General features: G+C 38.0%; 2 protein-coding genes and 1 long non-coding RNA gene across 11 annotated transcripts in view; 2 read left to right on the forward strand and 1 right to left on the reverse strand.

The window, feature by feature from the left end:
• REV3L (REV3 like, DNA directed polymerase zeta catalytic subunit) overlaps positions 1-4,237 on the forward strand; it is a gene marked incomplete at its 5' end in the record, with an annotated part of 188,424 nt that extends 184,187 nt beyond the window's left edge. For all 7 annotated transcript variants that reach the window (XM_082475066.1, XM_082475072.1, XM_082475067.1 and 4 more), the window contains one exon: positions 3,373-4,237. In XM_082475066.1, coding sequence (XP_082331192.1) covers positions 3,373-3,513 — 141 coding nt within the window. In that variant the 3' untranslated portion in view covers positions 3,514-4,237. The remainder of the gene's footprint in view (positions 1-3,372) is intronic.
• Positions 1-27,509, reverse strand: part of MFSD4B (major facilitator superfamily domain containing 4B) — an 80,883-nt gene that overhangs the window by 30,807 nt on the left and 22,567 nt on the right. Inside the window, exon 4 of one of the 3 annotated variants that reach the window (XM_082475350.1) lies at positions 3,636-6,093. The exons of the other annotated variants lie outside the window; for them this stretch is intronic. Within the exon in view, the coding sequence (XP_082331476.1) occupies positions 6,065-6,093 (29 nt within the window). The 3' untranslated portion in view covers positions 3,636-6,064. Of the gene's footprint in view, positions 1-3,635; positions 6,094-27,509 lie in introns of those variants that run through there. 3 annotated transcript variants of the gene reach the window in all.
• The window catches only part of LOC309667195, a 190,334-nt gene continuing 174,806 nt past the window's right edge, over positions 11,982-27,509 (forward strand). Inside the window, exon 1 of the long non-coding RNA XR_014267608.1 lies at positions 11,982-12,200. This is a non-coding gene — a long non-coding RNA (uncharacterized lncRNA). The remainder of the gene's footprint in view (positions 12,201-27,509) is intronic.

Here is a 27,509-nt window from a genome sequence, read left to right on the forward strand (position 1 = left end):
CTGGACTTCATAGTATTGGCCATGTCCTCTGGCCCCCGTTTTCTCAGAATGTGGGTTGATGCTCTTTCCTAGGTCCTGTCTAGCTCTATCATTGTGAATTCTCCTAAACGATCACTCCTGGCAGCTCGTCTGTTCACATGCCTAATGTAATCCAACCACACCAGTATGTAAAGGCCAGGTTCTACACCATGCCCCTCAAGGTAAAAAGGCTTTTGAACCAAGTCAGAGTGTATCCACAACCTCCTAGGAGGACAACCTAGCTGCCACACAGTTGAAAAGGGAGAGAAGCCATCTCTTGGGAGACTAGGCTCTTAGAATAGAAGGATGATTAAGGACTGGTAAAGTATATACTGTTTCCTCTGCACCATTCTAGCTGCTATTCTGCACTGGCAGAAAACTCTTAAGTTGTATAGTGTATAGCCAGTCATCCAGAATGCATTAAACAGATTTCATTAAGGACAGTAAGATCTCAAAGTATGATTATATTGATGCAACCACAGAAGCCTAGCTTACTGAAATGATAAAGTGACTTTTCCCTCTCCTAAATAGTTGTTAAGCACGCTCACTTTTCTCCTTCCCTTCTGTTACCATCCTAGTCCAGTGCACTGACCACATAATTCCTTTTGTATTACCATCCGAGTCCATCCTAGTCCTGTTACCATTATCTCTCCCCAGACACCTGCAACAGCCTCCTATCCTGACCCCCCGCCATCCTGTCCATTCTCAACACTAGCTCGAGCTTCCCCACCAAAGAGAAAGTGAGCCCAGTGAGGGCAGAGGCCCTGCCCTTCCCTTGCTGAGTTGGCTGTGCCTAGCACGGAGTCCAGCCCATGGTGGGTCGTACATGTATTAAATGAAGAAACAGCTTCTTGCTGAATGCACAGTTAAAGCAGCAGTAAGTCTCTGGAGTGATGGCCAACCAATTTTCAGCCACTCTGTCCCAGTTTTTGTACCACTTTGTACTAGTGGTTCTGGATAGTACAACCACTAGTCACTGGGTGACCCCAGCTTCTGTTTTTTAGGTTACTACCCCAATGGCAGCAACCAGCCCTCATAGAAAATTCCCTAGTTGGCGTCTAGTACAAGGTGCAAACATGGGCAGGACCTCCAGAGCTCCACTGACGTCAGAGGCTGTGAGTGGCCTCCTCCCTGGACCTTACTGTCTTCTGCCCCCAGCAACATGCACTACGCTAGTTGGTGCCATCAATTTAACCAGAACCTTCCTTCAATATTAGGTCTTATTTCTTATAAAAATGCAGTTTTAAAAGTAACGCTGTTTAAAATAAGGATGGTTCATCATCTTTAAAGAGATATTTTAACTTTAGGATTGTTTTTTTCCTAAGAGAATTAAAATGTGTGTCTCCTGTGCACTAAATAATCTGTAGCAATTTTCATAAAGCAGAAATTACAGGAGATAAAATGAGAAATTGTCAGAAACATTAGTAATAGATTTGATACACCTCTCTCAGCCCAAGACCAGTCAAGTGATCAGAAATCAGTACAATTATTAAAGATCTAAACAACATTATAAGATAGACCTTTTGATTATATATCAAACTCTGTAACCCAACATTAGAAACTATACCTTCTTTTCAAGTGTTTATGGAATGTTAAAAAATTGAACATATTTTAGACTATAAGGAAAACCTTAATAAACTTCAGAAAGTTGAAATATTACATTTTATCAATACAATTCTATAAAGCTAGTAGTTAATTATAAACTCAGAAAACAAAATGATCCTTCTACTTGGAAATTTTAACACTCCCTGTTAAACAAACAACACATATAAGATTCTAGACAACCACAGCAGATCTCAAAGAAAAATTCATCAACTTAAACACTTTTAATAATAAACATTAAAAAATGAACTTAAGCATCTGACTGAAAATTTTTTAAAAAACAAGAAAGTAAGCCAAAAGATAGCAAAAAGAAAGAATCAATAAATATTAAAGCAGTTTTTGTTTTTGTTTTATGTTTGCTAAGATGTAAGTTTCCAGGTTGTGGTGTTTAAAGTTTTAAACGTAAGCTGCTCGGGGTTTAAATCACCAGTAAAGGATCTTGAAACTAAACATTGAGTTAAATTTAGTGAGGCAAGTAATTCCATCCTGGTTTATTTATCAGGCAAGCACAGCGAGTGCATAAATATTTATCAGTTTGTCCTGGCACCTGAACGTAGCTGCAGTACATAGAGCTGCAGTGCAGACATTCCATATTTGGGAGTAGGTTTGAGTCTCTTGGCAGAGATCTAATTGGTGAAAGTCTTCAGAGGAGAACAGCACACTTACTCTTCAAGAGAGCACGCTGAAGTACAGGGCTCTCAGTAGTTTGCTTGTGGCAGTATCATAATACTGGATACAGTAACCAGTGTGCTCAGAAAAACTGGCCTTTCAATTGACTGGAAGATACTGGCGCAAAGAACAAAAATTTTTTGCCCTGTGAGACCTCTAAAACAGAAGCTCTTAGATACAGATCAGAGAATTAAGTAGAGCAGATCTGATTTTATGGTAGCTGCTATTTGCTATCCCTTTTTTTAATCACTTGGATACACTATTCACATAAAAAATCAGCATATATTCTCTTGACCCTTGGGGCCCTCACTAGTAGCCTTTAATGTTTTTCATGTTGTATCAGTTTTTTAAACTGTATGTATAACTTGAGACTTTACATATTAAAATCTGATCACTGGGTAAGACATTATTATGATTTATTATTTTCCTTTAGATCAGATCTCATTATACATCAGAATCACCTGAGAGCCCTAAAATGTACAGATTCTTAGGCTTTTATGCCCAGAGATCCTGATTCATTGGTCTGGGATGGGGCTGAGGCATTAGTCTATTTTTAGGCTCATGTATATAGCCAGGGTTAAAACTACTGGTCTAGACTACTACTTTCAAATTCACATGCTTTCATTTTTTTTTTTTTTTCCATACTAGCATTTTCTCTTCTGAAATAAGAAAGTGGGTAACTTTTTTATGACTGGCATACAAAACGTTTAATATGAGTAACTTGAAAAAATAGTGTACATAGCACATTTAAGAGACAGTCTTTGAACAGTAATTGGGTAGCCTATTATGTGGATGTTAATATAATAGGATTCTACCATAAATGAAATTTGATCTCTGGGATGAAATGAATCCTTAGGGAGTTTTGTGCTCTGTGGTTTGTGAAATAATATCCTTTAGAAATGTCTCAACTTAGGGTTGGCTATGCTTCAAAGAGATGAAAATTAATGAAACTTTCTGTAATATGTGCCATATGTCTGCCTGTAATCTGTGGTGGGTCACAAAGGAGGGATTATAAAAGTTTGTTGTTTATACATCTAGATAGAAACTTTCCTATCATTTGATGTACTCCTCTTGTACTTTCAGATATGCAAGAACTGTACAGGTTGCCTTGATCGACATATCCCGTGTGTTTCTCTGAACTGCCCAGTACTTTACAAACTCTCCCGAGTAAATAGAGAATTATCCAAGGCACCATATCTCCGGCAATTACTAGACCAGTTTTAAATTGTCAATATCACAGAATTCCAGGTGCTATTTTTTTCAGTGTTTGTTTACCACTAAACTGTTGTGCATGGTGCTTTTTCAACTTTCATCAAGTCAAGTCAAGTATGTTCATTGTCTGTCTGTTATCTGAAGACTATGAAGACTTTTATGCTGAGTTAAAAATTGTACTTGTTGATCTCTGAATAGCTCACTTCTTACAGTGTACAAACCCCTCATCCTTTCCCCTTTTCAACATTGTTTTATAATGCAGGTGTCGAATTTGCTACGGTATGCGTAACATCTTGTAAATCCATTTGAGTAGATTATGTTTACTTCCCTGTGGAAGGAGCACTGAAAACCTTTAAAAAACATTCGTGTTTTCCTTGAACTGTCTGTATCAAGACGTGTTATCCATTCACTTTATAATTTTGACTGCGAAATATTTTGTAAATACACTTTTTTACTTTTCAAACTAAGTAAAATAATGTGCAATGAATTTTATACAAATGATTTTCAAGTTGTTTGGTATATTTCCTCTAGGTTTTGCTTGACTCAGAGTAGAGTTGTTATTTTGATCAAACTGTGCAAACAATAGTACCATGTGTAGCATTTTGAAACATTATTTTCTAAAACCGCTGTCTTGCTTTAGCTATTAATGGGGCATTGTGAGGAACTGTGCAAAGACTTTTTTGTTACAAACCTGTGGGCCTGTTGCAATACTTTAAAAATAAAAAATTTTATTCCATTTTTGCTTGTTTTGTATAGACATTTCTATTGCTTCTAAATATGCTTAAAATATTTTCTTTCCTTATGTACTGTACAGTTAATCTTATTTGCCATCATCTTGAACACAAAATGTGTATTTAGAATATTTGTATAACTGTATAAAATAAAAAAGGAATTATGTGGTCAGTGCATTGTTTTCTAAACTGGAAATCATTGTTTTAAAAGTTAATAATGGAAACCATATTAAAATTGAATAAACTACGAAATACAGCAGTGTGGTTTTATCTTGCTATAAATAGAATGATCTTCATCTATTTTATAAGCCTACATTAGTTACATCCTCCCTACCCTCTCTGAATTTTAATGAGGTAAATTTAACTCGTTATATACTAATTGATGTTGCAATTCCCTAACCAAAACTTTAAGATTTTTTTTTTTTTTTAAATGGGAGCAAAAGTAGTCTAGGAAATGTTTAGCTCTCATCCATGTTCATATTCATTTAGATAGATAGTAATTTTGAAGCCAAGACTTTCCAACGGGAAAGCAAAAATTTTATTAGTACTTTTTTAAAACTTAATGCCAGGACTTCCCTGGTGGCACAGTGGTTAAGAATCTGCCTGCCAAAGCAGGAGACACAGGTTTGAGCCCTGGTCCAGGAAGATCCCAGAAGATCCCACATGCTGCGGAGCAACTAAGCCTGCGTGCCACAACTACTGAAGCCCGTGCACCTAGAGCCTGTGCTCCACAACAAGAGAAGCCACCGCAATGAGAAGCCTGCTCACCGCAACTAGAGAAAGCCCGCACACAGCAACAAAGACCCAACACAGCCAAAAATAAATATTTATATTTTTAAAAAACTTAATGCCAATACTTCCAATAGAAAAAAATTAATTTTAAGATAGAAAGCTCATCTGGTTATGCACCAGAAGTAGTTCTAGGTACTGCCGAATTCAGTACTTCCAAATATTGGGATTTGTTTTCTGAAAATTGTATGGTAAATATGTAATCAAAGAGATATAATTCATGTCTGCACATATTTCTCCTAAGCCCTGTGGAGACATCATAAATCGCCACTTCTGTGGATCTTTTTTTTGTTTGGGAGTCTAGAGCTAGTCCTTAGAATTAGGATTTTCTTACCTTTGCATGGGTGGCCATTGATGAACTTATCTATTACTTTCCCTTTTCTAAGTTCTGTGTTATCAGGACTTCCACTTATATCTTTCTCATCAGTATAGCTAGACACTATTCTCAACAGAATAATCATTCTTAACCTCTTTATAATTGGACATAGCCAAACTAGCAAATGGTTATTCAATACTAGTGCCCAAAACAAGCTCAAAACTAGTTTTAAGCACTTAGCATATCTCTGGTTCCCTTTTGTGCAGGAATGCCTCCCTTCTAACTCTGTCCTCAGAGTCTGTAGCCTAACTGCCTTTTAATGAGATGCATCTGCTGTTTCAGTAACTGTCACCAGTGAGGGTGCTGAAACATGGACCTATTTTACCAAAAAATATTTCATAAGAAGCTTCTAGCATACTTTCATAATTATTTCCCCTCCCTTTTAGAACAGCTATTAATAAAGTTTTGTGTTTCACCCAGACCAGAAAAAAAAAAAAGTTCATTTTCTGAGTAATGCTAAAGAAATAATCTCATTAAACATTCCCTTAAGGTTGTTAAAACATCATTTTCTCTCATTCTGACCACTTCCCACCAACGTGCTTCCCTAGGTGTGAAGTATTAACAAAAACTACTTACAACTCTAGCTCCCCTCTTTACTCCCACAGAGGTCCCAGTCAACAGTGGGAAAGAGGCAGATGCTGAGCCATGTAATCATGTAATACTAATTCTACACGAACTTCAATTTTCTAATAGTGTCTGTGAAGAAGGCCAAAACGTTGGGGAAAAACATTAAAATGTGAACAGAAGAGCAGTTATAAAGAATTCTTAGAGGAGGTAGTCCTGTGAGGGCTGGAGAGTTTGTAGACTGTATTCAGCCCTGCCAATTGTCACATGACATGACCTCACTAGTCTCAGAAGAAGCACGTTCCCTGCCATCAAGAATGCTGCCCTTCCAGAGCTGTATTTTATTTTTTTTAATTTTTTTAAAGGAATTCCTTTATTTTTATTATTTATTTATTTATTTTTGGCTCTGTTGGGTCTTCGTTTCTGTGCGAGGGCTTTCTCTAGTTGCGGCAAGCGGGGGCCACTCTTCATCGCGGTGCGCGGGCCTCTCACTAGCGTGGCCTCTCTTGTTGCGGAGCACAGGCTCCAGACGCGCAGGCTCAGTAATTGTGGCTCACGGGCCTAGTTGCTCCGCGGCATGTGGGATCCTCCCAGACCAGGGCTCGAACCCGTGTCCCCTGCATTGGCAGGCAGATTCTCAACCACTGTGCCACCAGGGAAGCCCCAGAGCTGTATTTTATACTAGTAGAGTCTTGCTGCTGAATAATCTTCACCTTTCCATCTACTCTCCATTGTTTTCATAATAGCTGAAGCACAGGGGGCTTCCCTGGTGGCGCAGTGGTTAAGAATCTGCCTGCCAATGCAGGGGACACGGGTTCGAGCCCTGGTCCAGGAAGATCCCACATGCCGCGGAGCAACTGGGCCCGTGCACCACAACTACTGAGCCTGCGCTCTAGAGCCCACAAGCCACAGCTTCTGAAGCCCATGCGCCTAGAGCCCGTGCTCCGCAACAAGAGAAGCCACCGCAATGAGAAGCCCACACACCGCAAGGAAGAGTAGCCCCTGCTCGCTGCAACTAGAGAAAGCCCGCCCGCAGCAACAAAGACCCAACACAGCCAAAAAAATAAATAAAAATAAATTTATTTTTAAAAAAATAGCTGAGCCCATGGATATTCCTTAAACACCTATCAAATAAGATTTAAACTGATTTCTCAGCTTCAGAATGGTATTTCTTAAAATACACATTTGATTTTATAAAGTAAAAATAAACCTGGCTATAAATGAAATTACTAGCACTCTGCCAAGAAAAGGGGGAAGAGAAGGGAAGGCAGCAGTGCACAAGCAGCTATTTTCAGGCTGGATATGTCCTGATCTCTCTCAGTGAGACCTGCACCTCTTGGGAGGACAGTCTGCCAATTGCACTCTACTCATTGTCACCCCCCTAAATACCCATCTGTCCCCTGATGTGAGGAGACATGTTACCTTTAAACATTTTTGGTTTTATACAAGTGAACGAATTCTGATACCATTAATGCTCTGGGGTTCTGCTTAATAAGTAGCTTTACATAGGAAAACAGTCACGGATTGTTTCTAGCATTTGGGATCTGAGGAGGAAGTCATAAGATACAGCACTAAACCCACAGCATCTGTCTCATTTCCTCACCCTCATAACTCTGTTTTGTCACTTTGGCCAGCTCCAAGAGTGGCTTACAAAGAAAAATATCTTGTAGAGGAACTTTCAGATTTGTAAAATCAGGTTTCCGTATACGTGTGGGGAGAAAATGCGACCAGGGAGACAAATCAAAATACCATCTTACTGCCTGGGAGTCTTTTACTGACTTACTTCTTGTTGGAGGGAAGGACAGGGAGGTTGGGGGTAAATAATAATAGGTTAAGAGTAAGGAAACCCTGTGCCCTGGGGTTTCATATGATCGTTCATGGTAATGCAGCCCTTTGGAAAAGCAACTAATTTGGTCACAGATACTAAGAAGTTTAAAAATAGTCATATTCTTTGAAAACTGAGGATAATGCCACCTGCCCTAATAGAGGCTTTATGAATGGGAATGTGGCGAATGCAAAATAGTTACACAAATGTAAAGTATTAGTCATTCAATAAATATTTAATGAGCATTTAAGATATGCCCCGCATTTTGCTCATCCAGAGAAACCAAGGTAATCCCCTGTCCTCATGTATATCACAGTCTATTAGTAAAGACAGATAATTGACATTGGTTTCAAGATGATATAGATTTTTTGCCTCTTCCTCCTCCATCATATAAACCCAAAAATAAAAAAGAGAATGCCAGAATTGATCACTGTTAGAGAACTCCACGAAGGCTTAGCAATGTAAGACCCCAGCTGGGAACTGAATATTTAAAAGGAGCGGTTAGTCTAGTAGGCCAGCACTAGCCCCAGGGTCAGGCTTCACCCACTAGTGCACAGGCACCAGCCCTGCTTGGGGTCTCCTGGACCCTGACTCTGCTGACCCCTGAGCCAGCACTAGCCCCGGGGCCCCCTGGGGTTCCACAGCCAGCCACCTCATGACCCAACCCTGGCAACTAGCAGGCAGTAGCCTCTGCACAAGACAGGGCCTGGCAACCAACTGGACCAGGGGCCAACCAAGCCTACTAGACTGCCCACACCAGTCAGCCTGCCACAACAGAAGGAGCCACGCAGCCAACAGAGGAGGCATCCCTAGAGCATACAGATCTGGTGATGAGAGGGGAGTGCACTGCTGGGATACATAGGACATCTCCTGCGAAAGGCCGCTTCTCCAAGGTCAGGAAATGTAACCAACCTACCAGATACATAGAAATTTAAGTTAGGGAAAATGAGGTGATAGAGGAACATATTTCAAATGAAGGAACAAGATAAACTCCAGAAGAAGAACTAAGTGAAGTGGATATAGCCAGTCTATCCAAGAAAGAATTCACGGTAATAATCATAAAGATGATCAAAGAACTTGGGAGAATGGATGCACAGAGCAAGAAGTTAGAAGTTTACAACAAAGAGTTAGAAAATATAAAGAACTACCTACCAGAGATGAAGAATACAATAACTACAATGAAAAACACTAGTAGGAATCCACAGTAGATTAAATGACACAGAGGAATGAATCAGCTAGCTGACAGAGTAGTGGAAATCACTGATGCTGAACAGAAAAAAGAAAAAATAATTAAAAGAAATGAGAACAGTTTAAGAGACCTCTGGGACAACATTAAGTGGCACTAATATTCACATTATAGGGAGATTCCAGAGGGAAAAGAGAGAGAGAAAGAAGCTGAGAAAAAATTTGAAGACACAACAGCTGAAAACTTGCCTAACCTAGGAAAGGAAAAAGACATTCAAGTCCAGGAAGCACAGAGAGTCGCAGACAGGATTAACTCAAAGAGGACCACACCAAGACACACTGTAATTAAAAATGGCAAAAATTAAAGATAAAGAGAGAATATTAAAAGCAGAAAGGGAAAAGCAGGAAGTTAATACCGGGAACTCCCATAACGCTATCAGCTGGCTTTTCAGCAAAAACTCTGCAGGCCAGAAGGGAGTGGCATGATATATTTAAAGTGATGAAAGGGAAAAGCCTACAACCAAGAATACCCAGCAAGGCTCTTGTTCAGATTTGATGGATACATCAAAAGTTTTATAGACAAGCAAAAGCTAAAAGAGTTCAGCACCACCACACCAGCACTACAAGAAATATTAAAGGAACTTCTCTAAGCAAAAAGAAATGACCACAACTAAAAACTTGGAACTTATGAAAGGAAAAGCCTCATCAGTAAAGCCAAATATACAGTAAAGGTAGTAAATCATCGACATACAAAGCTACTAGAAAGGTTAAATTACAAAAGTAAAATCATATATATCCACAATGAGCAGTTAAGGGATACACAAAATAATCAGATGTAAAATAATGAAATCAAAAACAGTAACTGTGAGAGTACAAATGCATGGTTGTTAAAATGCATTTCAAATTAAGAGATCAGCAACTTAAAACAATCATACACATATACATACTCTCCCTCTCACACACACACACACACACACACACACACACCCCTACCTCATGGTAACCATAAACCAAAAAATCTATAAAAGATACACAAAACAGAGAAAGGAATCAAAACCTAACACTAGGCCTCCCATGGGGACCTGGCCTGAGGAGCAGGGGCAGGAGCTTCGAGACTAGGGCGGCCCGAAAGATAGAGAAAACAACCAATGGAATAGGAAGCATCTTAAAATTAGATGCAAGAGTTACTGAGCTCTGACCACCAGAGCAACAGTCAGCTCTACCCACCACCAGAGCCTCCCATCAAGCCTCTTAGATAGCTTCAACCACCAGAGGGCAGACAGCAGAAGCAAGAAAAACTACAATCCTGCAGCCTGTGGAACAAAAACCACATTCACAGAAAGACAGCCAAGATGAAAAGGCACAGGGCTATATACCAGATGAAGGAACAAGATAAAACCCCAGAAAAACAACTAAATGAAGTGGAGATAGGCAACCATCCAGAAAAAGACTTCAGAATAATGATAGTGAAGATGATCCAGGACCTCGGAAAAAGAATGGAGGCAAAGATTGAGAAGATGCAAGAAATGATTAACAAAGACCTAGAAGAATTAAAGAACAAACAAACAGAGATGACCAATACAATAACTGAAATGAAAACTACACTAGAAGGAATCAATAGCAGAATAACTGAGGCAGAAGAATGGATAAGTGACCTGGAAAACAGAATGGTGGAATTCACTGCTGCGGAACAGACTAAAGAAAAAAGAATGAAAAGAAATGAAGACAGCCTAAGAGACCTCTGGAACAACATTAAACGCAACAACATGCACATTACAGGGGTCCCAGAAGGAGAACAGAGAGAGAAAGGACCAGAGAAAATATTTGAAGAGATTATAGTCGAAAATTTCTCTAATATGGGAAAGGAAATAGTCACCCAAGTCCAGGAAGTGCAGAGAGTCCCATACAGGATAAACCCAAGGAGAAACACGCCGAGACACATAGTAATTAAATGGGCAAAAATTAAAGACAAAGAAAAATTATTGAAAGCAACAAGGGAAAAACGACAAATAACATACAAGGGAACTCCCAGAAGGTTAACAGCTGATTTCTCAGCAGAAACCCTACAAGCCAGAAGGGAGTGGCATGATATACTTAAAGTGATGAAAGGGAAGAACCGACAACCAAGATTACTCTACCCGGCAAGGATCTCATTTAAATTTGATGGAGAAATCAAAAGCTTTACAGACAAGCAAAAACTAAGAGAATTCAGCATCACCAAACCAGCTCTACAACAAATGCTAAAGGAACTTCTCTAAGTGGGAAACACAAAGAAGAAAAGGACCTACAAAAACAAACCCAAAACAATTAAGAAAATGGTCACAGGAACATACATATCAATAATTACCTTAAACGTGAATGGATTAAATGCTCCAACCAAAAGACACAGGCTTGCTGAATGGATACAAAAACAAGACCCATATATATGCTGCCTACAAGAGACCCACTTCAGACCTAGGGACACATACAGACTGAAAGTGAGGGGATGGAAAAAGATATTCCATGCAAATGGAAATCAAAAGAAAGCTGGAGTAGCTATACTCATATCAGATAAAATAGACTTTAAAATAAAGAATGTTACAAGAGACAAGGAAGGACACTACATAATGATCAAGGGATCAATCCAAGAAGAAGATATAACAATTATAAATATATATATGCACCCAACATAGGAGCACCTCAATACATAAGGCAACTGCTAATAGCTATAAAAGAGGAAATCGACAGTAACACAATAAGAGTGGTGGACTTTAACACCTCACTTACACCAATGGACAGATCATCCAAAATGAAAATAAATAAGGAAACAGAAGCTTTAAATGACACAATAGACCAGATAGATTTAATTGATATTTATAGGACATTCCATCCAAAAACAGCAGATTACACTTTCTTTTCAAGTGCGCACGGAACATTCTCCAGGATACATCACATCTTGGGTCACAAATCAAGCCTCAGTAAATTTAAGAAAATTGAAATCATATCAAGCATCGTTTCTGACCACAACACTATGAGATAAGAAATGAAGGGGGCTTCCCTGGTGGCGCAGTGGTTGAGAATCTGCCTGCTAATGCAGGGGACACGGGTTCGAGCCCTGGTCTGGGAAGATCCCACATGCCACGGAGCAGCTGGGCCCGTGAGCCACAACTACTGAGCCTGCGCGTCTGGAGCCTGTGCCCCGCAACGGGAGGGGCCGCGATAGTGAAAGGCCCGCGCACCGCGATGAAGAGTGGCCCCCACTTGCCGTAACTAGAGAAAGCCCTCGCACGAACCGAAGACCCAACACAGCCAAAAATAAATAAATAAATAAATAAAGTAGCTATAAAAAAAAAATTAAAAAAAAAAAAAAAAAAAAAAAAGAAATGAATTACAGGGGAAAAAATGTGAAAAGCACAAACACATGGAGGCTAAACAATACGTTACTAAATAACCAAGAGATCACTGAAGAAATCAAAGAGGAAATCAAAAAATACCTAGAGACAAATGACAATGAAAACACGATGATCCAAAACCTATGGGATGCAGCAAAAGCAGTTCTAAGAGGAAAGTTTATAGCTATACAACCCTACCTAAAGAAACAAGAAAAATCTCAAGTAAACAATCTAACCTTACACCTAAAGGAACTAGAGAAAGAAGAACAAACAAAACCCAAAGTTAGCAGAAGGAAAGAAATCATAAAGATCAGAGCAGAAATAAATGAAATAGAAGCAAAGAAAACAATAGCAAAGATCAATAAATCTAAAAGCTGGTTCTTTGAGAAGATAAACAAAATTGATAAGCCATTAACCAGACTCATCAAGAAAAAGAGGGAGAGGACTCAAATCAATAAAATCAGAAATGAAAAAGGAGAAGTTACAACAGACACCGCAGAAATACAAAGCATCATAAGAGACTACTACAAGCAACTCTATGCCAATAAAATGGACGACCTGGAAGAAATGGACAAATTCTTTGAAAGGTATAACCTTCCAAGACTGAACCAGGAAGAAACAGAAAATATGAACAGACCAATCACAAATAATGAAATTGAAACTGTAATTAAAAATCTTCCAACAGGGCTTCCCTGGTGGCGCAGTGGTTGAGAGTCTGCCTGCCAATGCAGGGGACACAGGTTCGAGCCTTGGTCTGGGAAGATCCCACATGCTGCGGAGCAACTGGGCCTGTGAGCCACTATTACTGAGCCTGCGCCTCTGGAGCCTGTGCTCCACAACAAGAGAGGCCGCGATAGTGAGAGGCCCGCGCACCGCGATGAAGAGTGGCCCCCGCTTGCCACAACTAGAGAAAGCCCTCGCACAGAAACGAAGACCCAACACAGCCATAAATAAATAAATTTTAAAAAAAATCTTCCAACAAACAAAAGTCCAGGACCAGATGGCTTCACAGGTGAATTCTATCAAACATTTAGAGGACAGCTAAGACCCATCCTTCTCAAACCCTTCCAAAGAATTGCAGAGGAAGGAACCCTCCCAAACTCATTCTATGAGGCCACCAGCACCCTGATACCAAAACCAGACAAAGATACTACAAAAAAAAAAAATTACAGACCAATATCACTGATGAATATAGATGCAAAAATCATCAACAAAATACTAGCAAACAGAATCCAACAACACATTAAAGGGATCATACACCATGAACAAGTGGGATTTATCCCAGGGATGCAAGGATTCTTCAATATACGCAAATCAATCAATGTGATACACCATATTAACAAATTGAAGAATAAAAACCATATGATCATCTCAATAGATGCAGAAAAAGCTTCTGACAAAATTCAACACCCATTTATGATAAAAACTCTCCACAAAGTGGGCATAGAGGGAACCTACCTCAACATAATAAAGGCCATATACGACACACCCACAGCAAACATCATTCTCAACGGTGAAAAACTGAAAGCATTTCCTCTAAGATCAGGAACGAGACAAGGATGTCCACTCTCACCACTATTATTCAACATAGTTTTGGAAGTCCTAGCCACGGCAATCAGAGAAGAAAAAGAAAGAAAAGGAATACAAATTGGAAAAGAAGAAGTAAAACTGTCACTGTTTCCAGACGACAGGATACTATACATAGAGAATCCTAAAAATGCCACCAGAAAACTACTAGAGCTAATCAATGAATTTGGTAAAGTTGCAGGATACAAAATTAATGCACAGAAATCTCTTGCATTCCTATAAATTAATGATGAAAAATCTGAAAGCGAAGTTATGGAAACACTCCCATTTACCATTGCAACAAAAAGAATAAAATACCTAGGAATAAACCTACCTAGGGAGACAAAAGACCTGTATGCAGAAAACTATGAGACACTGATGAAAGAAATTAAAGATGATACCAACAGATGGAGAGATATACCATGTTCTTGGATTGGAAGAATCAATATTGTGAAAATGACTATACTACCCAAAGGAATCTACAGATTCAATGCAATACATATCAAATTACCAATGGCATTTTTTACAGAACTAGAACAAATCATCTTAAAATCTGTATGGAGACAGAAAAGACCCCGAATAGCCAAAGCAGTCTTGAGGGGAAAAAACGGAGCTGGAGGAATCAGACTCCCTGACTTCAGACTATACTACAAAAGCTACAGTAATCAAGACAGTATGGTACTGGCACAAAAACAGAAACATAGATCAATGGAACAAGATAGAAAGCCCAGAGATAAATCCACGGACCTATGGTCAACTAATCTATGACAAAGGAGGCAAAGATATACCATGGAGAAAAGACAGTCTCTTCAATAAGTGGTGCTGGGAAAACTGGACAGCTACATGTAAAAGAATGAAATTAGAACACTCCCTAACACCATACACAAAAATAAACTCAAAATGGATTCGAGACCTAAATGTAAGACTGGACACTATAATACTCTTGGAGGAAAACATAGGAAGAACACTCTTTGACATAAATCACAGCAAGATCTTTTTTGATCCACCTCCTAGAGTAATGGAAATAAAAACAAAAATAAACAAATGGGACCTAATGAAACTTCAAAGCTTTTGCACAGCAAAGGAAACCATAAACAAGACGAAAAGACAACCCTCAGAATGGGAGAAAATATTTGCAAACGAATCAACGGACAAAGGATTAATCTCCAAAATATATAAACAGCTCATGCAGCTCAATATTAAGGAAACAAACAACCCAATCCAAAAATGGGCAGAAGATCTAAATACACGTTTCTCTAAAGAAGACATACAGATAGTCAAGAAGCACATGAAAAGATGCTCAACATCACTAATTATTAGAGAAATGCAAATCAAAACTACAGTGAGTTATCACCTCACACCAGTTAGAATGGGCATCATCAGAAAATCTACAAACAACAAATGCTGGAGAGGGTGTGGAGAAAAGGGAACCCTCGTGCACTGTTGGTGGGAATGTAAATTGACACAGCCACTATGGAGAACAATATGGAGGTTCCCTAAAAAACTAAAAATAGAATTACCATATGATCCAGCAATCCCACTACTGGGCATATACCCAGAGAAAACCGTAATTCAAAAAGACATATGCACCCCAGTGTTCATTGCAGCACTATTTACAATAGCCAGGTCATGGAAGCAACCTAAATGCCCATCGACAGACAAATGGATAAAGAAGTGGTGGTACATATATACAATGGAATATTACTCAGCCACAAAAAGGAACGAAACTGAGTCATTTGTTGAGACGTGGATGGATCTAGAGACTATCATAGAGAGTGAAGTAAGTCAGGAAGAGAAAAACAAATATCGTATATTAACGCATGTATGTGGAACCTAGAAAAATGGTAGATGAACCGGTTTGCAGGGCAGAAGTTGAGACACAGATGTAGAGAACAAACGTATGGACACCAAGGCGGGAAAGCCGCGGTGGGGTGGGGATGGTGGTGTGCTGAATTGGGCGATTAGGATTGACATGTATACACGAATGTGTATAAAATTGATGACTGATTAAAAAAAAATGCAAAAAAAAAAAACCTAACACTAAAGATATTCATCAAATCACAAGAGAACAAAAGAAAGAAAAATAAAGACCTACAAAACAACCCCAAAACAATGAACAAAATAGCAATAAGAACATATATAATCAATAATCATCATAAATGTAAATCGACTAAATGCCCCAATCAAAAGACACAGAGTGGCTAAATGGATACAAAAACAAGACCTGTATATGCTGCCTACAAAAGATTCACTTCATATCTTAAAGACACACAAATGCTGTAAGTGAGGGGACAGAAAAAGGTGTTCTATGCAAATGGAAATCAAAAAAAGCCTGAATAGCAGTATCTATATCAGAAAAAAATAGACTTTAAAACAAAGACTTCTACAAGAGACAAAGAAGGACTTTACATGTGATCAAGGGATCAATTCAAGAAGACACAACAATTGTAAATATATATACACCCACGACTTCCCTGGTGGCACAGTAGTTAAGAATCCGCCTGCCAATGCAGGCAACACAGGTTCGAGCCCTGGTCCAGGAAGATCCCACATGCTGTGGAGCAACTAAGCCCATGGGCCACAACTAGTAAGCCTGCGCTCTAGAGCCTGTGAGCCACAACTAGTGAAGGGTGCATGCCCTACAGCCCGTGCGCCGCTACTACTGAGCCCACGCACCGCAACTACTGAAGCCCGTGTGCCTAGAGACCGCACACCGCAACAAGAGAAGCCACCACAATGAGAAGCCCATGCACCACAACGAAGAGGAGCCCCCGCTCGCTGCAACTAGAGAAAAGCCCGCACAGAACAACAAAGACCCAACACAGCCAAAAAATAAATAAATAAATTTATTTTTAATATATATATATATATATATATGCCCCCAACATAGGAGCACTTAAATACATAAAGCAAATATTAATGGACAGAAGGGGAGAAATTGACAGTAACACAATAGTAGTAGGGGACTTTAATACCCCCCTTACATCAATGAACAGATCATCCAGACAAAAAATCACTAAGGAAACATTGGCCTCAAATGACGTATTATATCAGGCACACTTACCAGATACAGATAGAAGATTCCATCCAAAAGCAGCAGACTACACATTCTTTTCAAATGCACATGGAACATTCTCCGGGATAGATAACATGCTAGGCCACAGAACAAACCTTACTAAATTTGAGAAAACTGAAATCATATCGAGGATCTTTTGTGACCACAACACTATGAGACTATAAAAACAACTACAAGAAAAAAACTACAAAAAAACCACAAATAGGCAGAGGCTAAACAATATGCTACTAAACAACTAATGAATCACTGAAGAAATCAAACAGGAAATAGAAAAATACCTGGAGACAAATGAAAACAAAAACAAAATGATCCAAAATCTACGGGACACAGCAAAAGCAGTTCAAAAAGAGAAGTTTACAGCAATACAAGCTTACCTCAGGAAACGAGAAAAATCTCAAATAAACAACCTAAACTTACACCTAAAGGAACTAGAAAAAGAAGAATAAATACCCAAAATTGATAGAAGAAAAGAAAGCATAAAGATCAGAGCAGAAATAAATGAAATAGAGACTAAAAAATAGAAAAAAAATCAATGAAACTAAAAGCTGAAAGTAAGGACCTACTGTATAGCATAGGGAACTCTGCTCAATATTCTGTAATAACCTAAATGGGAGAAGAACTTGATAAAGAATGGATACATGTATATGTATAACTGAAACACTTTGCTGTACACCTGAAACTAACACAGCATTGTTATCAACTATACTCCAACACAAAATAAAAATTTTTTAAAAAGAAAGAAATGAAATAGAGACTAAAAAAAAATTGAAAAAAAAAAAAATCAATGAAACTAAGAGCTGGTTCTTTGAAAAGGCAAACAAAATTAATAAACCTTTAGCCACACTCATCAAGAAAAAAAAGAGAGAGGGCCCAAATCAATAAAATCAGAAATGAAAAAGGAGAAGTTACAATGGACACCACAGAACGACAAAGGATCGTTAAGAGACTACTACAAACAACTATATGCCCAAAAAATGGGGAACCTACAATAAATGGACAAATTCCTAGAAACATACAATCTCTCAACAGTGAACCACCAGGAAGAAACAGAAAATATTCAACAAATTACCAATAACAAAACTGAATCAGTAATTTAACAAAAAAAAGAAAAACCCTACAAACAAAAGTTCAGGACCAGATGGCTTCACTGGTGAATTCTACCAAACATGTAGAGAAGAGTTAATACCTACCCTTCTCATACTATTCCAAAAAATTTCAGAGGAAGGGGTGCTTTCGAACTCATTCTATGAGGCCGGCATCACCCTGATAACAAAACCAGACAAAGATATCACACAAAAAGAAAATTACAGGCTAACGTCATTGATAAAAAAAAAATGCAAAAATCCTCAACAAAATCTGAGCAAACTGAATTCAACAGTACATGAAAATGATTATACACCACGACAAGTGGGATTTATCCCAGGGATGCAAGGATTTTTCAATATCCGCAAATCAATCAGTGTGATAAACCATATCAACAAATTGAAGGATAAAAACCATATGAGCGGGACTTCCCTGGCAGTCCAGTGGTTAAAACTTCGCCTTCCAATGCAGGGGGTGTGGGTTCGATCCCTGGTCGGGTAGCTAAGATCCCACATGCCTCATGGCCAAAAAACCAAAACATAAAAAAAAACCAATATTGTAGAAGCAATATTGTAACAAAATAAAGAAGCAATACTGTAACAAATTCAATAAAGACTTTAAAAATGTCCACATCAAAAACAAAAAAAATTTTTTTTAAAACCCAAAAAACCATATGATCATCTCAACAGATGCAGAAAAAGCTTTTGACAAAATTCAACACCCACTTATGATTAAAAAAAAAAAAAACGTCCAGAAAGAGGGCATAGAGGGAGCATACCTCAACATAATAAAGGCCAGATATGACAAATCTACAGCCAGCATCATATTCAGTTGGAAAAAGTTGAAAGCATTTCCTCTAAGATCAGAAACAAGACAAGGATGCCCAGTCTTGCCACTTTTATTCAACATAGTTTGGGAAGTCCTAACCACAGCAGAGAAGAGAAAGAAATAAAAGGAATCCAAATTGGAAAAGAAGACGTAAAACTGTCACTGTGTGCAGATGACACAATACTATACATAGAAAATCCTAAAGACACTACCAGAAAACTACTAGGGCTCATCAATGAATCTGGTAAAGTTGCAGTATACAAAATTAATACACAGAAATCTGTTGCATTTCTATACACTAACAATGAAAGATCAGAAACAGAAATTCAAGAAACAAGCCCATTTACCATCACAGCAAAAAGAATAAGACACCTAGGAATAAACCTACTTAAGGAGGCAAAAGACCTGTACTCCAAAAACTGTAAGATGCTGATGAAAGAAATTGAAGATGACATAAACAGATGGAAAGATATACCATGTTCTTGGATTGGAAGAATCAATAGTGTCAAAATAACTATACTTCCCAAGGCAATCTACAGATTCAATGCAATCCCTATCAAATTACCAATGGCATTTTTCAAAGAACTAGAACAAAAAAAATTTTATTTGTATGGAGACACAAAAGACCCCAAATAGCCAAAGCAATCCTGAGAAAGAAAAAAAGAGCTGGAGATATCAGGCTCCCTGACTTCAGACTATAGTACAAAGCTATAGTCATCAAAACAGTATGGTACTGGCACAAAAACAGAAATCGATCAACGGAACAGGGTAGAAAGCCCAGAAATAAACCCACGCACCTACGGTCAATTAATCTATGACAAAGTAGGCAAGACTATACAATGGAGGAAAGACAGACTCTTCAATAAATGGTGCTGGGAAAACTGGACAGCTACATGTAAAAAAATGATATTAGAACACTCTTTAACACTATACACAAAAATAAACTCAAAACGGATTAAAGACCTAAATGAAAGACCGGATACTATAAAACTCTTAGAGGAAAACATAGGCAGAACACTCTCTGACATAAATCGCAGCAATATCTTTTTTGATCTGTCTCTCAGAGTAATGGAAATAAAAACAAATGGGACCTAATTAAACTCAAAAGCTTTTGCACAGCAAAAGAAACCATAAACAAAATCAAAAGACAACACACAAAATGGGAGAAAATATTTGCAAGCAATGCAACCAACAAGGGATTAATCTCCAAAATTTACAAAGAGCTCATGTGGCTTAATATCATAAAAACAAACAATCCAACCAAAAAATGGGCAGAAGACCTAAATAGACATTTCTCCAAAGAAGACATACAGATGACCAAGAGGCACATGAAAAGATGTTCAACGCCACTAATTATAAGAAAAATGAAAATCAAAACTACAATGAGATATCACCTCACACTGTTCAGAATGGCCATCATCAAAAAAATCTATAAACAATAAATGCTGGAGAGGGTGTGGAGAAAAGGGTACCCTCCTATGCTGTTGGTGGGAATGTAAATTGGTACAGCACTGTGGAGAACAGTATGGAGGTTCCTTAAAAAACTAAAAATAGAGCTACCATATGATCCTGCAATCCCACTACTGGGCATATACCCTGAGAAAACAATAATTCAAAAGGAAACATGTACCCAATGTTCATTGCAGTACTATTTACAATAACCAGGACACAGAAACAACCTAAACATCCATCGACAGATGAATGGGTAAAGAAGATGTGGTACATATATACAATGGAATATTACTCAGCCATAAAAGGGAATGAAATTGGATCATTTGTAGACGTGGATGGACCTAAAGTCTGTCATACAGAGTGAAGTAAGCCAGAAAGAGAAAAACAAACATCGTATATTAACGCATATATGTGAAATCTAGAAAAATGGTACAGATGAACCTATCTGCAGGGCAGGAATAGAGATGCAGACGTAGAGAATGGACATGTGGACACAGTGGGGGAAGGGGAGGGTGGGACGAATTGGGAGACTAGGATTGACATATTTACACTACCATGCATAAAACAGATAGCTAGTGGGAACATGCTATAAAGCATAGGAAGCTCAGCTAGGTGCTCTGTGACGACCAAGATGGGTGGGATGGGGGGCTGGTGTATATCGGTATACATATAGCTGATTCACTTCATTGTATGGCAGCAACCAACAAAACATTGTAAAGCAATTATATGCCAATAAAAAAGGAATTATACTACAATTTAAAAAAAAAAACTACAATGAGATATCACCTCACACTGGTCAGAATAGCCATCATCAAAAAATCTACAAACAAACAATGCTGGAGAGGGTATGGAGAAAAGAGAACTCTCCTATACTGTTGGTGGGAATGTAAACTGGTACAGCCACTATGGAGAACAGTATGGAGGTTCCTTAAAAAACTAAAAATAGAGCTACCATATGATTCTGCAATCCCACTCCTAGGCATATATCCAGAGAAAAACATGGTCTGAAAGGATACATGCACCCCAGGTTTCATTGCAGCACTGTTTACAATAGCCAAGACAAGGAAACAACCTAAACGTCCATCGACAGAGGAATGGATAAAGATGATGTGGTACATATATACAATGGAATATTACTCAGCCATTAAAAAGAATGAAATAATGCCATTTGTAGCAACATGGATGGACCTAGAGATTGTCATACTGAGTGAAGTAAGTCAGACAGAGGAAGACAAATATCATGTGATATCACTTATATAAGGAATCTAAAAAACAATGATACAAATGAACTTACTTACAAAACAGAAACAGACTCACAGACTTAGAGAATGAATTTATGGTTACCAGGGAGGAAGGGTAGGGGGTGGGATAGTTAGGGAGCTTGGGATTGACATGTACACACTGCTATATTTAAAATGGATAACCATAAAGGAGGCAAGAATATACAGTGGAGAGAAGACAGCCTCTTCAATAAGTGGTGCTGGGAAAACTCGACAGGTACATGTAAAAGTATGAAATTAGAACACTCCCTAACACCATACACAAAAATAAACTCAAAATGGATTAAAGACCTAAATGTAAGGCCAGACACTAACAAACTCTTAGAGGAAAACATAGGCAGAACACTCTGTGACATAAATCACAGCAAGATCCTTTTTGACCCACCTCCTAAAGAAATGGAAATAAAAACAAAAATAAACAAATGGGACCTAATGAAACTTAAAAGCTTTTGCACAGCAAAGGAAACCATAAACAAGACCAAAAGACAACCCTCAGAATGGGAGAAAATATTTGCAAATGAAGCAACTGACAAAGGATTAATCTCCAAAATTTACAAGCAGCTCATGCAGCTCAATATCAAAAAAACAAACAACCCAATCCAAAAATGGGCAGAAGACCTAAATGACATTTCTCCAAAGAAGATATACAGATTGCCAACAAACACATGAAAGAATGCTCAACATCATTAATCATTAGAGAAATGCAAATCAAAACTACAATGAGATATCATCTCACACCGGTCAGAATGGCCATCATCAAAAAATCTACAAACAATAAATGTTGGAGAGGGTGTGGAGAAAAGGGAACCCTCTTGCACTGTTGATGGGAATGTAAATTGATACAGCCACTATGGAGAACAGTATGGAGGTTCCTTAAAAAACTAAAAATAGAACTACCATACGACCCAGCAATCCCACTACTGGGCATATACCCTGAGAAAACCATAATTCAAAAAGAGTCATGTACCAAAATGTTCACTGCAACTCTATTTACAATAGCCAGGACATGGAAGCAACCTAAGTGTCCATCAACAGATGAATGGATAAAGAAGATGTGGCACATATATACAATGGAATATTACTCAGTCATAAAAAGAAACGAAATTGAGTTATCTGTAGTGAGGTGGATGGACCTACAGTCTGTCATACAGAGTGAAGTAAGTCAGAAAGAGAAAAACAAATACCATATGCTAACACATATATATGGAATCTAAGAAAAAAAAAAAACACAGACCTACTAGAGAATGGACTTGAGGATATGGGGAGGGGGAAGGGTAAGCCGCGACAAAGTGAGAGAGTGGCATGGACATATATACACTACCAAACGTAAAATAGATAGCTAGTGGGAAGCAGCCGCATAGCACAGGGAGATCAGCTCGGTGTCTTGTGACCACCTAGAGGGGTGGGATAGGGAGGGTGGGAGGGAGGGAGACACAAGAGGGAAGAGATATGGGAACATATGTATATGTATAACTGATTCACTTTGTTATAAAGCAGAAACTAACACACCATTGTAAAGCAATTATACTCCAATAAAGATGTTAAAAAATAAAATAAAATAAAATAAAATGGATAACCAACAAGGATCTACTGTATAGCACAGGGAACTCTGCTCAATATTATGTAACAACCTTAATGAGAAAAGAATTTGAAAAAGAATAGACACATGTATATATATAACTGAATCACTTTCGTGTATACCTGAAACTAACACAATATTGTTAATCGACTATACTCCAACATAAAATAAAAAGTTAAAAAAAATATGACCATCTCAACAGATGCAAAAAAAGCTGCTGACAAAATTCAACACCCAATTATGATAAAAATTCTCCAGAAAGTGGGCATAGAGGGAACCTACCTCAACATAATAAAGGCCAGATATGATAAACCTACAGCCAGCATCATACGCTGTGGGGAAAATCTGAAAGCATTTCCTCTAAGATCAGGAACAAGACAAGGATATCCACTCTCGCCACTTTTATTTAACATAGTTTTGGAAGTCCTGACCACAGCAATCAGAGAAGAAAAAGAAATAAAAGGCATCTAAATCAGAAAGGAAGAAGTAAAACTGCACTGTGTGTAGGTTACATGATACTATACATAGAAAATCCTAAAGATGCTACCAGAAAACTACTAGAGCTCATCAATAAATTCAGTGAAGTTTCAGGATACAAAAATCAATATACAGAAAAACTGCTGTGTTTCTAGACACTAAAAACAAACAGAAAGTGAAATTAAGACAACAGTCCTTTTTATAATTTACAATTGCATCAAAAAGAATAAATAAATAAATAATAAATTTAACCAAGGAGGTAAAAGCCCTATACAGTGAAAACTGTAAGACACTGATAAAAGAAACTGAAAACACAAACAAATGGAAAGATATTCCATGCTCATGGATTGAAAGAATTAATATTGTTAGAATGTCCATACCACTCAAAGAAATCTACAGATTCAATGCTGTCCTCATCAAAATTCCAATGGTATTTTTCACAAAAATAGAATAAACAATTTTAAAATTTGTATGGAAGCACAAAAACCCCAGGTAGTCAAAGCCATTTTGAGAAAGAAGAACAAAGCTGGAGGCATCATGCACCCTGGTTTCAAACTATATTATGGAGCTATGGTAATCAAAACAGTATGGTATTGGGGGGAAGTGAAGATACATAGATCAATGAAACCTATAGAGAGCCCAGAAATAAACCCACACATATATGATCAGTTAATTTACAACAGAGGAGTCAAGAGGATACAATGGGGAAAGGACAGTCTCTTCAATAAATGGTGTTGGGAAAACTGGATAGCTACCTGCAAAAGAATGAAACTGGACCACTATTTTATACCATACACAAAAATTAACTCAAAATGGATTAAAGACTTGAATGTAAAACCTTAAACCATAAAAATCCTAGAAGAAAACAGGCAGTAAGCATCCTGACATCTGTCTTGGTTATGATTTTCTGGATTTGACACCAAAAGCAAAGGCAACAAAAGCAAAAATAAACAAATGGGACAATATCAAAAAGTTTCTGCACAGCAAAGGAAACCATCAACAAAACAAAATGGCAACCTACCAAATGGGAGAAAATATTTAATATCCAAAATATATAAAGAACTCACATAAATAAATAGGAAAAAAAAGGCAATCTGATCTAAAAACAGGCAGGGGATCAGAATAGACATTTTTCCAGAGACGACATACAGATGGCCTACAGTTATTTGAAAAGGTGCTCAGCATCATTAATCATCAGGGAAATGCAAATCAAAATCAAAGAGACATCACCTCACATCTGTTAGAATGGCTATTATCAAAAAGGTATGAAATAACAAGTATAAGCAAAGATGTAGAGAAAACGGAACACTTGTGCACTGTTGATGGAATTGTAAATTGGTGCAGCCACTATGGTGAACAGTATGGAGTGTCTTCAAATAGAATACAACTATCATATGATCCAGCAATTTCACTTCTGGGTATTTTTCAAAGAAAATTAAATCACTTTCTTGAAAAGATATATGCATGTCTATGTTCATTGCAGCATTATATACAACAACCAAGACATGGAAACAACCTAAGTGTCTATCAACAGATGAATGGATAAAGAAAATGTGATATGTATGTACATGTATGTGTGTGTGTGTGTGTATATGGTGGAATATCAATCATAAAAAAGAAGAAAATCCTGCCATTTGCAACTACATGAATGGACCTTACAGTATTATGCTAAGTGAACTAACTCAGAGAAAGACAAATACTGTATAATATCACTTTTATGTGGAATCTAAAAAAAAAAAAAAAGCTGAGCTCATAGATACATAGAACAGATTGGTGATTGCCAGAGGTGGGGGATGAGGAGTAGGCAAAATGGGAGAAGGGGGTCAAAAGGTAAAAACTTCCAGTTATAAAATAAATAAGTCCTGGTGATATAAAAGACAGCATGGTGACTGTAGTTAACAGTAGTGTACTGAGCACAACAAAGGAAACCATAAACAAAATGAAAAGACAACTCACTGAATGGGAGAAAATATTTGCAAACAAAGGGACCAACAAAGGATTAATCTCCAAAATATACAATGCAGCTCTACGTCAAAAGAAAACAACCCAATCAAAAAATGGGCAGAAGATCTAAACAGACATTTCTCCAAAGACAACATACAGATGGCCAAAAAGCACATGAAAAGATGCTCAATATCACCAGTTACCAGAGAAATGAAAATTAAAACTACATTGAGGTATCACCTCACACCAGTCAGGACGGCCATCATCAAAAACCTACAAACAATAAATGCTGGAGAGGGTGTGGAGAAAAGGGAACCCTCCTATACTGCTGGTGGGAATGTAAATTGGTAAAACCACTATGAAGAACGGTATGGACATTCCTTAAAAACTAAAAACAGAACTACCATATGACTGAGCAATCCCACTCCTGGGCATATATCCAGAGGAAATTCTAATCCGAAAAGATAAAAGCACTCCAATGTTCATAGCAGCACTATTTACAATAGCCAGGTCATGGAAGCAACCTAAATGTCCATCAACAGAGGAATGGATGCAGAAGATGTGGTACTTATATACAATGGACTATTGCTCAGCCATAAAAAAGAATGAAATAATGCCACTCTCAGGCCTTATCAAGTTCATGGAAGATGAAATGGGCATGTAACAATAAACCAAGCCCCTGCTTCTTCATGGAAAGCGTTGGGGACCCTTGGACATTGCAGTCAGTTATGCTTGAAATCCTATCATATCTGGCCCAATGCCAAGGCTTCTAGAGGTTTTTATTTATGAGGAGCCAGAAAAGGCCAAGCTTTGCCCACAGTCCCTGGCATGAGGCAAAGGTACAAGAGGATCCCTGCACAGAGTGAAGTGCATAGCTGTACACTAGGTCACTGAAAGCAGAGATCGTAATAGCCAAATAAGGACACCGGAATGTCACTTATAACTGCTCCCATAAGACAAGGGAGAATGTGATCATTTAGTTTCTCTCAGCTTAAACATACCACTTTAAAAAATATCCTTTCCCAAGACTCCAGTAAAGTATGAAGTGGGTGGGGAAGTTGCTGTATACCTGAATCATGATCCAAGTTAGAAGTATTTAACCAAATTATCACCATAGTTGTTTTAAACAAGTTAAAAAATAGGCAGTTTTTCAGCTGCTGGGTGCTGTACAGAAGGGAAGCAAGGAGAGGCATACCAGTTTCTGCCTGATGTGCAATTTTAAAAATCTCCTTTCCATTCTGTAACACAGACATATCTGTAATCCTCTTAATCAGGGAAGTATCATTCAAGTAAAATATTAACTAAAATATGCAGCTAGTAATAGCTTCTTTGGTGGACCTTTAAGTTTAACAATTAGGTCATAAACTTCTTAAGAGGAACTGAAGGACCAAAAGTGCTAGATGTCATCAAAGATATTAGACATCATTTCTAAAATATCCATGTGAAGTGAAAATAAAATACTATTCACATTTTAGGGACCAATACACTATCACATACATTTTGGAGCACTCACAAGCCAAAATCTAGAAATATTCTTGACTAATTTCTGGAGAGATGCCAAACTCACTTTTAAACATCCATGAAATGAAATGAGACACAAATCTTACCTTAAAACAGTGTTAGTATTTACTTATATCAATATTTTACTCAAACAAGCTTTTACATTGTACAAAGCCACGTAAACAGTGAGCAGGCTTAAATCTGGATGTAGTAAATCTACAAGATCACCACCCTTACTCCATTAAGCCCCCCAAATCAAAACTGACTAGCAAAAACCTGTCTAGAAGGGCAACCTCCAAAAGGTCTGGGTTCGGTTTTGTTTTGGGCAGAATTTCAAACAATATTGGTTACTCCCTTTAACTGACCAAGCAGCAGAGGCGGT

The sequence above is a fragment of the Balaenoptera physalus genome (genome assembly GCF_965194825.1).
Source record: "Balaenoptera physalus genome assembly, chromosome: 9".
Taxonomy (NCBI): Eukaryota; Metazoa; Chordata; class Mammalia; order Artiodactyla; family Balaenopteridae; genus Balaenoptera; species Balaenoptera physalus.